General features: G+C 39.0%; 1 protein-coding gene across 2 annotated transcripts in view; it reads right to left on the bottom strand.

The window, feature by feature from the left end:
- The window catches only part of Lin52 (lin-52 DREAM MuvB core complex component), a 78,853-nt gene that overhangs the window by 55,776 nt on the left and 8,169 nt on the right, over window positions 1–14,908 (bottom strand). The window contains exons 5-6 of one of the 2 annotated variants that reach the window (XM_029540895.1): window positions 12,809–12,892; window positions 8,339–9,147 (exon numbers count right to left, since the gene is read on the bottom strand). In XM_029540895.1, coding sequence (XP_029396755.1) covers window positions 9,146–9,147; window positions 12,809–12,892 — 86 coding nt within the window. In that variant the 3' untranslated portion in view covers window positions 8,339–9,145. Of the gene's footprint in view, window positions 1–8,338; window positions 9,148–12,808; window positions 12,893–14,908 lie in introns of those variants that run through there. The other variant, XM_021202250.2, reaches the window with a different exon arrangement.

Here is a 14,908-nt window from a genome sequence, read left to right as displayed (position 1 = left end):
ATCCCTCCATGGCTTCTGCCATCAGCTCCTGCTATCTGACCTGCTTGAGTTCCAGTCCTGCAACCTTTGGTGATCAACAGCAGTATGGAAATGTAAGCTGAATAAACCCTTTCCTCCCCAACCTGCTTCTTGGTCATGATGTTTGTGCAGGAATAGAAACCCTGACTAAGGCAGGCATCTCCTCATATGTGGCTTTAATTAGAGCTCGTGAGTTAATGGTATCTATATTTGTTTTCTGGGTTCTATATCCACATATTCTATTGTCTCCTAGATAGCCTGGACACACAGAACTAAATTACCCCAAACTTCTCAGAGATTATCTTTTTCCTAATGTTTATTCAAACTTTAAGCAGAAGTTCTTTTTTTTGAGACAGATTCTCACATAATCCAGGCTGGTCTTGAACTTGAATTATGTAGCCAAGGATGACCCTGAAGTTGATTCTTCATCCCTAGGATTATAGGTATCTGCTCTCACTCTCAATACTTATGCCTTAAGGTTTCTGATGCAAAAAAAACCACCATGACCATGACCCCAAAACAAGTTGGAGAGGAAAGGGTTTATTTGGCTCACATATCGAGATTAGTCAGGACAGAAACTCAAGCAGAACTAGAACCCTGGATGTAAGGTGTAGGGAGCTACGGCCCTTCCCCTGGGCTACCCAAAGCCGCACCTTATAGATGGCACCTGTTGGCTATGGAGCTCCACTTTACGTCAACTTTAGGTGTTTTTCCTCAAAAGCTGTCAATCTTGTTTTTGAGACAGGGTCTTTTAACTAGCCTAGAATCTGTCAAGTAGGATGGGCTGGCCAGCTCAAAAGTCCCAGAGCCCCCTATTTTTACCTCCTTAGCACTGGCTTTTGTAAAATGTGCATTCTGATACTGAACTCTGCTCCAAGTACTTTACTGACTAAAGTATATCTCCGACTCTAAAACTTTATTTAAAGACAAGAAAAAAACAAAACAAACAAAAAAACCCAACCAACCCTGGGAATAATAGAATATCTGGGGGTCAGAAATATCACCCTAGCTCTGTTTTCTCATTCCATATCCAAAACAGACTTGCCAGAGTCAACTGTTCTCTTGAAGGTCATCTTACCCCAACATCTGGTCTTAAATTTAATCGCTTACAACAGTCAACCAACTGTTTTATTTTCCTAATCAAGCGATTTCTCTAGCTATATAAAAACGTACCTTTTAACAAGCTATTAATTTAGATGAAACAGCTGGAGACACTTTTCGTTACATATGTAATGTCATCATTTCTCTAGTGCCCACAGCAAAGTACTTTGTACTCCTTTATAAAGTCTCGTGCAGTATCATTTCTTCACAGATTATATTTTCAACACAAACCAGCAGACAAAACAAAGGAATTAATATTTTATCTAAACCAGAAAATACTGTTAGGTTGAAATCTCCAGTTTATCAATAGCTAAATATAAAAAAACAAACAAAAACAGAATAAGCCCTTTTATTTCCCCATGAATACAATCACTCCTAAATTTAAAGCCTAGGAAGGGATCAACTTCCATAAACCCTGTTGGAACTATTGTTTAATAAATGTGACAAATCTTCCGTTTTCTCTCTCTGACAAAAGGATGCAGTGCTACTCCAGACTGACAGGCATTCTCAGTGGCTCTTTCCTTCTACTGTACAGTTAATACTAAGCATTTAATTCTCCAACTACAAGCGAGACAACCCAAAACATAAAACTTGACAAAACTGGCCAACATTTGCAAAGATGCACATGGCTTTAATCCAGCATTTGGAAGGCAGAGGCGGGCAGATCTGTGAGTTCAAGACCAGCTTGCTCTACAGAGCGAGTTCCAGGACAGCCAGGCTACATAGAGAAACCCTGTCTAGAAAAACAAAAAAAACCAAGCCCATAAAACAATAAAGATGCTTCTTTATGTTTTTAAAAATTGTATTTATTGTCTAAAATGTGTGTATGTATGTATGTGTGTGTATGTATGCGTGCGTATGTATGTGCATGTCCACAACTGGTGCCAGAAGAACATCAGGTCCTCTGGAATTCAAGTTACAGGTGAGCTGCCATGTGGGTGCTGGGAACATGGTTCTCCCCAAGACCAGCAAGTGCTCCCAACAGCTGGGGCATTTCCCCAGCCCACTTCGGGTTATTACTGAGACAGATGGCTTGCAGTCTTTCTTCCTTCTACAGTGCTGGAATGACAAGGGTGTGTGCCACAAAAGACACCAACCAAATCATCCCTTGCCCTTGACCTAACAGTTTTACACTCCTTTCTCTCCCAGACTTGTATTTCTGCAAGAACATGCCAAAGTTGGAAAAAAAACCCTATCACTTACTTTTTAACCTCAGTAGTTACTGTGAAAGCTGACCAATTGTTTTTAATTGGCAAAATGACTCTTATTTAGGAACAGTCTATCAAAGAATTAAAAAATTCTCAGGAAAACAGGGAATGCATCTTTTAAATAACTTCAATTATTTTTAAAATGGTATCTCAATTTCCCTAATTTTTATTAGTATTTTCCCTAAATAATATAAAATCAGTTGTAATAGAAATTAACTATGTTTGTATTTCCTTCCTGACAATTACCTATGTTCCGACTCTCAAAACTAAAAAATAAAACTGATTTTATGTTTTCTTTTTAAAAAATATATTTATTGGGCAAGGTGTGGTATCACACTTTTAACCTCAGCTCTTGGGACAGAGCATGAGGTTCTCTGTGAGTTCAAGGCCAGCTCATGGTCTGCATAGGGAGTTCCAGGTCAATTAGGGCTACATAAAGGCCCTGTTCAAAATTTTACACACACACACACACACACACACACACACACACACAGAGGCAAACTTGTATTTATGTTTTGTATATGTGCACATGTATGACATCCTGCATGTATGGAGGTCAGAGGATCACTCCCTTATACTGTGTGGGTTCCAGGGACCAAGCTTACGTTATCAGACAGTAAGCAGAGTTATCCATCCACTGAGCCACCTCACTGACCAATGTTCTGCTTTTGTATGCTTGGAACTGACCTTACATGTGAGGACTTTCTGTCAGTAGATGTTCTCTGGGATTTACATTGTTTTTAATGCTGCATTATCCTTTAAGAACACAGAACAGTTTCCCTGGTTATCCCTCGAAGTTCCATGGACCTACTTGGTCTTTCTGTGATTACAACACCAGGGTCTAAACCCAGGACTCGAATGTTATCATTGAGATTCATCACATACACACACTACTTACTCTAAATAGACATCTTCTTGGCTAGCATATATTGTAGAATTATCCAAAATGATACTTTGAAAGCAATCTTACCCTAATTGATTTAGGCCCTGTCTGCTCCCCTCTATCCTGCCCCTCCTCCCCAAATCAGAAGGGAGGAAAAGACCAGAAGCATTTTATGGCAAAATCCTCTTTGTGAGTAAAACCATTTCAGATGCAATGTTGGGTTTATAAAATAACTTGACTAATGGAGAAAAGATATGAATGCTTATAAGCCTTAAAGGTAATTTAAGGATTTGTGCATCCTAATTTGTTAACCAATGGAAAAATGAGAAATACTGGCATGTTTTATTTCCCATTATCATAATACATTTTTAAACAAAATACTTGAAAGCTAAATTGACAATTTCTAATTATGAGAATAACCTTGATCCTTTCAAAGTGGGGATTCTAGACTTTACACTGTATTATTATCTAAACAGGAATGCCATGGTAATGAGTATGATGAGATGTTACAGTAATGCATGAAACAAAAAAAAAATCATGTTAAGTTCTGAATGGTATTTGAAAAAAAAAGATTTATCAGACATTTTTATAGTACCTTTGAATCAAGTTCCTATGATTTATTTTTTAGGTTATAATAATTTAAATGTATCCCTTTTTTTTCCTTGCAAGACACAGTCACAGGCTGACCTGAAACTCAATAGCCAGTAAAGCCTGCCTGCCTTTCAACTCCTGATGCCTCTCCTGTCACCTAGAGTCATTAGAGATGTACACTGCCAAGTCCAGATCTGAATTTACGCTCTCCTACAGAGATGATCAATATACATGGAAATGAGGGTTACTTTCACAGTTGTTTTTGTCTATCACTGACAATGAAAACAAATTCTAATTCTTGATGTTAGTAGGAAAGGAGAGGTGGAAAGCGCCCTTCTGGGAGATGAGATGCCCATGTAGTTTCTCTAACTACACAGAAAATGCAGTCTTCATTCTTAAGATGAACTAAACTGGTGCAGATACAATCCAAAGGTAGCAATGCAGCAATGTTTTGGTACCAGTTACTGTCAGTTCAAATTTAGATGACTTTTGCTGCTGTTAATCAAGCATCTTATCTCCCTTTCTGACTTCCCCATCACAAACAAGACCCTAAGCAGCATGAGAGTCTGGGATGTGCCTCATCTAGCACATCATTTGTCGATCATGCACAAGGTCTTGAGTTCAGTCTCTGCATCACATAAAATAACCGGACATGGTGACACGCACAAGTAATCCCAGTATTCAACAGGAGAATTAAGTTCAAAATTTTCCTTGGTATACCCAAGTTTGAGGTCAGTCTCGGCTACAATGAAACTGCCTCAAACAAAACAAAACAAGCAAAGCCCTAGCATGATGAAGTCTAACTTCACCTCATCTCCTAACGTGAACCCAGACGCCTGCCCGAGCTTGAAGATACACTCTGTGCTGTCCTTCATTCTCACGTCCCTTAGAGCTTCATCCTGAACTTCCTGCCTCTGGGCTCTCAAAACCCATTCCATCCTGCATTAACCGGTATTCCTGCAGGTGTGTGACTGTCCTATTAAATAATCTTCAGTGGTAGAAATTTTAGGAAGAGGAAAATAAACAGTGTCAGTTATGTTAGGGAAACATCTCAGGCTGGGAGGTTGTGGCTCATGCCTTTAATACCAGCACTTGGGAGGCAAAAACAGGCAAATCTCCGAGTTTGAGACCAGCCTCCTCCTTCAGAGTTAAGTTCCAGGACAGCTAGGGATACACAGCGAAACCCTGTCTCAAACAAACAAACAAACAAACAAAAACAATGATACAAACAAACAAATAAAAACCTAAGCAGGTGTCCCTGTGTATGTTTATGGGCAAGTATGAATCCATGAACAAAGGGAATAAAAGGAGCCAAGAGACATCAGATGTTTACAGCAGTCACCTCGGAGTGACAAGCTATGGTTGTTATCTTATGCTGTTCTAGTCTGAGTTCTATCATCTGGGGTCCTCGGAAACTCACTTCTATCACTCACACCATTCATTACAGTTGTTGCTTCCAAAACTCTACTGAACTCCTAATATTCAAACCACCTGGACTATGTTCCCTTCCATTTCTACCCATGAAGATACTACATGTTCTTTAAAATTCATTTCCATTGTGGTGGTTGTTGTTGCTGGTGGTGGTGCTGTGTATGTACATGCAGAGTCAAGATAACTTTGGGTGTCCTCTTCTATCATTCTCTGTAGTAAGAATTCTGGGATTTTTGGTTTCTTTAAAAAACATAGAAATATTATAAGAATGTGCTTTCGGGGCTGGCAAGATGGCTCAGTGGTTAAGAGCACTGACTGCTCTTCTGAAAGTCCTGAGTTCAAATCCCAGAAATCACATGGTGGCTCACAACCACCCATAATGAGATCTGACACCCTCTTCTGGTGCGTCTTAGGACAGCTACAGTATACTTATGTATAATAATAAATAAATCGATCTTATTTATAAATCTCTGCTGGAGTGAGCAGAGACTGAGCTAGAAGAGTTGGCCAGAGCAAGCAGAGGTCCTAAAATTCAATTCCCAACAACCACATGAAGGCTCACAACCATCTGTACAGCTACAGTGTACTCACGTACGTAAAATAAATAAATAAATCTTTAAAAAATTAAAAAAAAAAAAAAAAAAGGAATGTGCTTTCATTTGAATCCCAGGCGTAGGGATATGGGGCTGCACGGGCAGTCTGCAGCAGCTGACCATGCTCTAGCAGAGGCATGGCTTTGCTAGCTGCAGGCAGTTTCTACAACTGTAACTGTAACGTTTGGAATTCTGGGAATTTTTCAGAGGGTACATAAAAATGCTAGGGCCCCAAGAGGAAGGGTTGTTGGTCATGTGGGTGGGGTTGGTTGTAGTTTGTTAGTAGTCATGCTCAAAGAAGAAACAAAAAAGGGTTTCTCTCTCTCTCTCTCTCTCTCTCTCTCTCTCTCTCTCTCTCTCTCTCTCTGTCCTATTTAGTGCTGGGGAAGAAATGGGAGGGGGGAGAAGAACCCACAATGTGGCACAGACCAGCTACAATGCTCTGCTTTATTCTTCTCTTCACACAGTGTGAACTGACCATGACGCTGGCCTCTGAGGGTACAGAGAATTCCCAGTATCTCCTGTTTCTACCACTTCATCCTGGGGTTACAGACACATATGGCTGAACCTGGTTTTTTATGTGGGAGCTAAGGATGCTTATTTAACAAGTGCTTTATCCACTGAGCCACCTCCTCAAGTCTTATCTCCACCCTCCAAAAACCCCCAAACTAAGAGCTTCTCTGTGTAGCCCTGGCTGCCCTGGAATTTGCTCTGTAGTCCAAGCTGGCCTAAAATTCAGAGAATCATATAGCTATGGGCCATCACCACCCAGTGAGTCTATTATTTTCAATGTTTCAAACATTGCTACAATGTTCCTTTTTCTTGCCTGGGGCAGATATCAGTAACTGAGTGACTTCTCTGGGGGCTGGAAAAATGGCTCAGCAGCTCTTCAGAAGGTCTTGAGTTCAAATTCCCAGCAACCACATGGTGGCTCACAACCATCTGCAATGAGATCTAATTCCCTCTTCTGGAGTGTCTGAAGACAGCTACAGTGCACTTACATATAATAAATAAACCTTTAAACTGACTTCTCTGAAATCAGAATCCTCAGTTCAGGGGTTCTAGACAGGCCTTACTAGTCAATTCATATTGACATAAAAGGAAGCATATTTGCTCTTCCTGTAGCAGCTTACACAACTGCCCTCTTCTAAAACAATGACTTCTTTGTTTTCTTACAGAAGTCATCTCTCTAAGGTCCATTAAGAGTTATTACTAACCATCTCCCCCCTTCCTCATAGATTTGAATGTGCATAGTGAAGTGATGGTATTTTACTCAGCCTCACGTCCCATCCAAGGCCTGTGTGACGTCAATAGTTGTTGAATGGTACTCATTTTCTTTTCTTTCTTTCTTTATCTGATCATTCAAAATGACTTAATGTTTGAAACCTTATTTTAAAATACTTTAATTTTTCTTAAGGACTACTAGCCCGTTCATTCTATCAATTTTTTTATTTTTTATTTTATCAATTCTTGTTTTCATTTAACATGGCATTGCCCGATAGTGCAGGCTAACACAGAGTCCAAGGTTGCAAGACAGACTATAGTAAGGCACCCAGGCAAGGGCAATGAGCCCATTCTCAGAGCCTTATGCAAGGGTGAGAGCTGACCTGAACAATCACACCTTTGGAATGTTAAAGATCCAACCTCCGCAATTCAGTACAAAATACTACTTTGGATAATAAAGAAACTAAAGAACTCTGAACATCAAAAATATACATTACTTCAAAAGGGAAATGAGTGTTTAAAAATGAGATGGAACAATGAAAAAAAAAAAGAATGAATGAAAAGAAAAAGAAAAAAAGGGAAAAGTTAGGCAAACCCCACAAAAACTGCTTTATTTGCTGGAGCAAGCAGGGCCGGAGCGAGCAAAAGTCCTGAGTTCAATTCCCAGCAACCACAAGATGGCTCACAACCATCTGTACAGCTACAGTGTACTCATACACATTAAATAAATAATTAATTAATTAAAAAAAAATATGCTTTACCTAAATCAAAAGCCCAGTTCAAGCAGTATGGCAGAATTAGAAGTACTATAAGACCTTTGCTGCCATCTAGAGGTGACGTACGAGATGATTTTTCCTTTTCACCAAGGACACAGACACAGTACTGAATAGGTCTTGACACCAAAGAAGTAATCCTAGAGTGTAGAGTCACAGTTATCCTCTCCTTTAATCACAGATTAAAACTTGAATTCAACAAAGCTAACTGTCCTTAGAGCCAGACATGTGGCCCATGCCTCTAAATCCTAATACCTGGGTTATCACAGTCTTACAACCTTTATTGAAATCATGGAACTAGACAGTGACCAAGAGCGGCTGCTGTGGGTAAAGACTAATAATGGAGAACAGACAGGCTGGCAATACCTTCATCAACTCTCCATCCCAGTGTTAACTGAAAAGAGATGAGCAGACAATAGCCTTAGACACACCACCTATAAAATATTCCTGCCAAAATTAAAATAAAAAGTGAAACCTATATCCATGCAAGCTTCCAAATCTAACCTCCATGAAATAAAAAGATAGTCATGTATACACTCTTGAAGATGTGTACATCTTCAGGGATATAATCAACAAAATACAGAATGTGGTATATTCTAGAGCAAGTCACTAAATTTAGCAAATAGCAAGAAAAAGATATAAAAGGTCAAACTAGATAGCAGACTAAAAGAGAATATCAATTAAATATAGCTTATAACCCTCATGTAGATTATGACTAAAGGAAGCCAACTGTATGTATAGTCATTTGTAATTCAGCCAGGGAAATCTGAACCATGGCTGGGTAGTTTAAGATATTAAGTAGCTTGTTAGAACTTTTTAGGCAGAAGCCAGGCATGGTGGTACAGGTCTGTAGTACAACTACGTGGGATGTTGAGACCATGAGTTTGAGAGCATCCTAAGCAACATGGTTAGACACCACCTCCCTAGTCCTTCCATCTAGAAGGGTTGCCAAGATAGCCCAGGCTGGCCTGGAACCCACTATATGACCCAGAGGACTGGCCTCAAACTCATAATCTTTCTGCCTCAGACTTTTAAGTGTTGGGTTCCAGATGTGCACCATCATGCCTGGTCTGTAAGACTCCCTTAAAAAGTAACAAAGGAAATGTGGTTACGATGTTTTTAAAGCCTTCTCTTTTGGAAATATAAATGAAGCCATTTGTCACTAGTGGTAATACAGGCATTGGACTTGCTTTAGAATGACTGTAATACTATGAGAGGCTACTTACTATAAGTGAAGCCAGATTGGACATATGCTGATTACAAACACGGAGTCATAGACATGATCTTACTATTCTGTTCTGTCCTTTAGTCTGTTTAACATTTTTCTGTAATAAAAAGTGGGAAAATATTTTTCTCAATAGATAATGATTAGACAGAATGCAGTGATTTCAGCTACAACTAACTAGAGATGTTACAGCGAAAAAATGTTTGGTAACAGCATCTTCTTGATATGACAAGCATAAAGTTTACTGCACTAAAAATGGCATAGATAGGCATTAATATTAAGATGATTACAGCATTTATAATCTAATGCTAGAAACAAAAGCAAAGAGTCCTATGCCCCTCAAGTCCCTCAGACATGAACTTAACAACCACAGGTCAGCCTTCTCTTTATAAACCCTCACCAGCCATAACATACTTAGTTTTAATTAATTCTGTCAAGGGATAAACTTTAGAAATAACCCACCAGAGCACAGTGGAGAGGGAGATAAGGATCACTAAGAGTTCTAACTTAAAGTGGTTTCTTACTGCACGCGCCTTCATCCTGGAGGGACTGAAAATGTTTTTGGTTAAAGAAACCCAACTTAGTCAAGGCTGGAGTTGTGCCTCCGTGGTGGAGCACTTGCCTTGGGCCCTAGGTCTGATCCCCAGCTGGGAAGCCAACAGCAGATGACAACAATGGAAAGGAAAGCTTAGAAATGACGTTAGCCGGGCATGGTGGTGCGCGCCTTTAATCCCAGCACTCAGGAGGCAGAGGCAGGCGAAATTCTGAGTTCGAGGCCAGCCTGGTCTACAAAGTGAGTTACAGGATAGCTAGGGCTATACAGAGAAACCCTGTCTCAAAAAAAAAAAAAAAAAAAAAGAAAGAAAGAAAGAAAGAAAGAAAGAAAGAAAGAAAGAAAGAAAGAAAGAAAGAAAAAGAAATGACAATGTTGAGGTTAACTGTTGAACTTGACAGTGACAAACCAATGCTGTCAACAATCACCACAGGCGGTGTATGCTCTAAAAAAAAGTTACAAAGTTAGACAGTTTTCCAAATAGTTACAAAATTGGATTTTTTAAAGGAAATTACACATCAGATTAGGAACCTCAGGAAGTCTGATCGAGAACAAGGTTCCAACCACTGTACTGACAATAACTATCTCTTTCATAAAGTGAGAATTGTCTCTAAAATCTATTCAGATGAATGTCATATGAGAAGATAAATGGTACATAAAGAAATCAACTTGAAAAGCCATATACACCCGTGTCTGATTCCTTACTCTCAGATTTTAAAGAACCAGTTCTTTCCCCAAATAAATACATCTACTTTTTGATCAAAATCTATCCTGCTGGACTCTTCACACCAGAGCTTGATTGTCTTCAGATTGGAGATTTTATTTCTGTAAGCGGTCCTGAGGGCAATTTTAAAGTGTCCAAACTCCAGGTAGTAGAAGATCTCTTTTTATTGGCAGCCGGCACAGGCTTCACACCAATGGTCACTGTACTGAATTATGCTCTGTCTCAAATGTCCAGTCTCAGGAAGGTGAAGTTGATGTTCTTCAATAAAACAGAGGATGATATAATTTGGAGATGTCAGCTAGAGAAGTTGGCATTAGAAGATAAAAGATTTGATGTTGAATTTGTTCTCTCAGCACCTTCTCCAGAATGGAATGGCAAACAGGGACACGTGTCACGAGCTCTTCTCTCTGATTTTTTGCAAAGGAGTTTAGAAAACTCTAGGGCCTTCCTTTGTATCTGTGGACCAACACCATTTACAGACGAGGGGATAAGGTTGCTGCATGATCTTAACTTTTCCGATGATGAGATTCACGGTTTCACAGCTTAAGAAAATATTCAACTAGTTTATATTTGTGATTGCCTAGGAGTTTTTAAAAGAGTTTTTGTATGTACGGAAGGCTTCGCTTTCTGGAATGAAGTCATGTGTCTTCAGTACAAGTAACTTCTTGGTTTAATTTTGTACCATGACTTATTTTACTGCTGACCCTGACCTGGAGGGTCAGTCATGGCAGCAGGTGCATACGGGAACCTTTGTTATGAACTGCAAGTTTCCTGACCACTGAAATTGTATCACCTTTCTGCAGTTAAACACTTGTATTTTATGACATGATAAACTAAGCAATCATTTTGATCACTTTTTATGCTGCAAGATCATCTTCTGAGCAATATGTATTAAATGTTACTCTGCACTGTTCACTCAGGAATTGATGGTGTATGTCCTTATTAGTCTTAAAACTTGGAATGCTGTAACTATTGGTGGTCCAGTTTTGTGAACTGGACAGATAGAATAAAACTATACTTCCATACTTTTTTTTAAAAAAAAAAAAAAAAAAAAAAAAGAAATCAACTTGAGCCTGGCGTGGTGGCGCACACCTTTAATCCCAGCACTCGGGAGGCAGAGGCAGGCGGATTTCTGAGTTCGAGGCCAGCCTGGTCTACAAAGAGAAACCCTTTCTCCTGTCTCGGAAGAAAAAAAAAAAAAAAAAAAAAAAAAAGAAATCAACTTGAAAGTTTCTTTGGTTTCTTGAAACAGGGTCATGCTATGTAGCCAAGGCTAGCCTTGAACTCATGACTCTACTCTTTCAGCACTCTGAGTGCTGTGATCATATTTCTAGGCATGCACCACCATACTCAGTTAAACTTTTTTTTTTTTTTTAATATAAAAGCATGGACGAAACCTAGAGCCTACTATATACTAGGCAAGGACTCTAGCACTGAGGGATACAACTAGCCCAAAGAAATCAATTCTGTTGATGTGGTTTTTAAGGCAAAGTCTCATAACATAGCTCTGATTACCCTGGAATTCAAAGATTCTCCAACCTCTGCTTTCTGAGTATTGGGATTAAAGATGTGAACCATGTCAGTATTCAAAGGAATAACTTTAAAACAAAGGGCATATGGACACAAATGAAAAATTTTTGAAAAAAAAAAAGGTTTACATTTAATTGATTAAGTGTGTGTGTGTGTGTGTGTGTGTGCGTTTTCATGCACTGTTGAACTTGGGTCAGCAGGCTTGGCAGCAAGCAGCTTTACCCACTGAGCCATCTTGCGAAACAATACATTATTCACAGGTACAACTGTATGCTTGGTCTTTTATACATCCCTCCCCTCTCACTCCAGGCAGTCTATGTCAGACCAATCCTTCTAAACTGTATCTGCAGCCAGGACTCGGCCCGGAGCCTCGTGCACTCTTGCTATTGCCAAAGGTCTGGCACAAGCGCAATCATGCAAGCTAGTGCAGAAACGCTAGAGTCTCTCCCAGCAGCTTTCGTTAGGAACATCCAGAGAAGACACTCTTCCTTCCTTTGGAAATCATGAGACTCAAAACCACAACTGGATCTCTCTTCGCTCACCTCCCCTAGGGCTGAGAAAAGGCTAGCAGCAGCCACAAGGCTCTAAGACTAATGGTCAAGATACACAAAAACAAGAATAAGAACACACTCCAGTGACATCATTAAGAGCCACAAATCTAGACAATCTTAAGCATGTCTGTACCCCTGGACTTTTAACACACTAATGTGAACTGACAAAGTCTCTTTTCGGATTGAGCTCATTTTAAGTCCTGTCATATCACTTGTGACCAAAAGATGAAGTTCAATCAATATTCTATTACATTCTGACACAAAAGGTACAAAGTTACACTGAGTTCTTACCTTCAGATGGCTTGTCTTTGCCTTAGTAAAAGGAAAATCATATTTTCATGAGTTATAACTCATTATGGGATTACAGACATATAGCCCTGTATAGAGTTAATTGTGTACTCACACTCATCCAGCCCCAGCTGGTAGGCCAGGTTCTGTAGGCCCCGTACCTTCTCCATCAGATTTGCTGTGGTGAGACTCCCCAGTTCTGAAATAAAAGACTGTATTTCAATATCACTTCTCTCTACTCCTCTCAAGTGGTTTGGGTTGACAGTTCTTGTAATGAACTATTTCAAGTTGGGCTGGAATGCCAGAACACTGGCCTAGCATAGCATGCAGGAAGCTCTGGACTTGATCACTAGCAGAGTGAGAGGGCGAGGAGGATTTCAAGCTTAAATCCCTTACTGAGTAAGTACGAGACAGAACCTTATTTCTTCTTCTCCAATTTTACATACTGTTCAACAAAAAGAGTAAGGATTTCTATCACTGCAAAACGCATTGGCATTATACTTAAGTTTTTAAGTGGGTTTTTTCTTTAATATTTTTAAATATATTTAGAGTATGTGCACACTACTGCATGTGTGAGGGAGCAAGCTGAAGGAGTTGATTCTCTCCTACAGTGTGGGTTCTAGAGAACAAACTCGGGTCGTCAGGGCCAGGAGCAAGTTCCTTTACAGTTGAGTCATCTCTCCTGCCCAAGGATCCATTTATAACATTCACTTTGCCTGTCATACGAAATGAATGTACCAATAAAATATGAAGCCTTACAATGTGACATGTCACTGAGAAAACCTTGCAGACATATCTTGGTCATGTAAAATAGATGTCTCCATTTCTAAATTCCATGTATTCAATTATACATAATTACAAATAACAGCAACAAAATACTGTTGACCAAGTTCCCAATGGCAGAAAACAAAAACTAAATATAAATCCAAACTTCCCCTTCAAATACAATTTTCCTTATTTTGTTTTCAATTAATTACATTTTCCTCCCAGATCGTACTTACTTACTTAAAATAAAGGTTACTCCCCAGATTTTCATTTAAATATCACCTAATTCCTTGTTTAAACTAGAGGTCAGTTTACATGGAGTATAATGCTATATGAGCTCTCACTAAACAGTCAAAGTTTTCTTAAGAAACAAATACTCAGCATTCATTACATAAATACTTTGGGTTATCAGGACAATGAACCTGAGATGCCTTTGAGACATAATTTTTCCACGGATTGGAAGGAATCAGCATTTCAACATGCAGACAGAAAACAACACCCTTATTAAATCCCCCTGAATTATGAAGGCCCTACTAGTTGTGACAGTAACCACACCGCTGAACTCGCAGAAATGAGTTCTGGGATTCCTTTGTCATTCTGCAGTCTCACTTGCATCCAGCACATGGAACTTTCTTGACTGCTTCAGCTGCTTAAATAGCTCAAGATCCCTGATTTTCACCTTAATTTCAGTCTACTACTTTACCACCATCATGACTCTTAACACTGTAAAAATAGTTTGTTTTTTTTTTAAAAAAGAGCAAAATCATAAAATTAATGTTTTAACTTAAATTTTCATTCTGATTGAACTAAATCATTTATCAAAAAATAGTATTCATTGCTCACAGAATTCTTGATAGAAGAAACTGAAAGGACAGAAATAAAATAAATAAAAGCATTAAGGCAGTGGTTCCCAGCCTTCCTGATGCTGTGACCACAGTTCCTCACATTGTGGTGACCCCAACCAAAACATTATTTTCATTGCTATTTTATAACTGTAATTTTGCTACTATTATGAATTGTTATGCATAAATCTGATATGCAACCCCTATGAAAGAGTCATCTGACCCTGAAAGGGGCCTCGATGCACAGGTTGAGAATCGCTGTGCTAAAGGGTTGTCATTTGATAGTACTGACAGCAATATAAGGAAGGCACTTCCATTACAGTGAAGACCAGTCTTTAAAAGATCAGAATTTAAATTTTATAAGTTTGTAAATTCTGGTTATTTTGTCTCTAAACTTTGGTTTTTAATCATACCTTCAGGGCCTTCATAATTCAGGGAGAATTTTTTTTTTCTTTTGGCTAATGTAAGCATTATACAGAATTAAGTTAATTTAAAAAAATAAATAAAAGTGAAAGAGTCCATGGTGGATTCTTGAACTGGCTGCGTTTCTACACATGCAAAAAGTGGGGAAAAACATTCTAGTCAGATAAAGACAGGAAAGGAGGCAG

The sequence above is a fragment of the Mus pahari genome, chromosome 7, assembly GCF_900095145.1.
Source record: "Mus pahari chromosome 7, PAHARI_EIJ_v1.1, whole genome shotgun sequence".
Taxonomy (NCBI): Eukaryota; Metazoa; Chordata; class Mammalia; order Rodentia; family Muridae; genus Mus; species Mus pahari.
The sequence above is the reverse complement of the archived record's forward strand: the minus strand, read 5'-3'. Positions and strand labels throughout refer to the sequence as shown.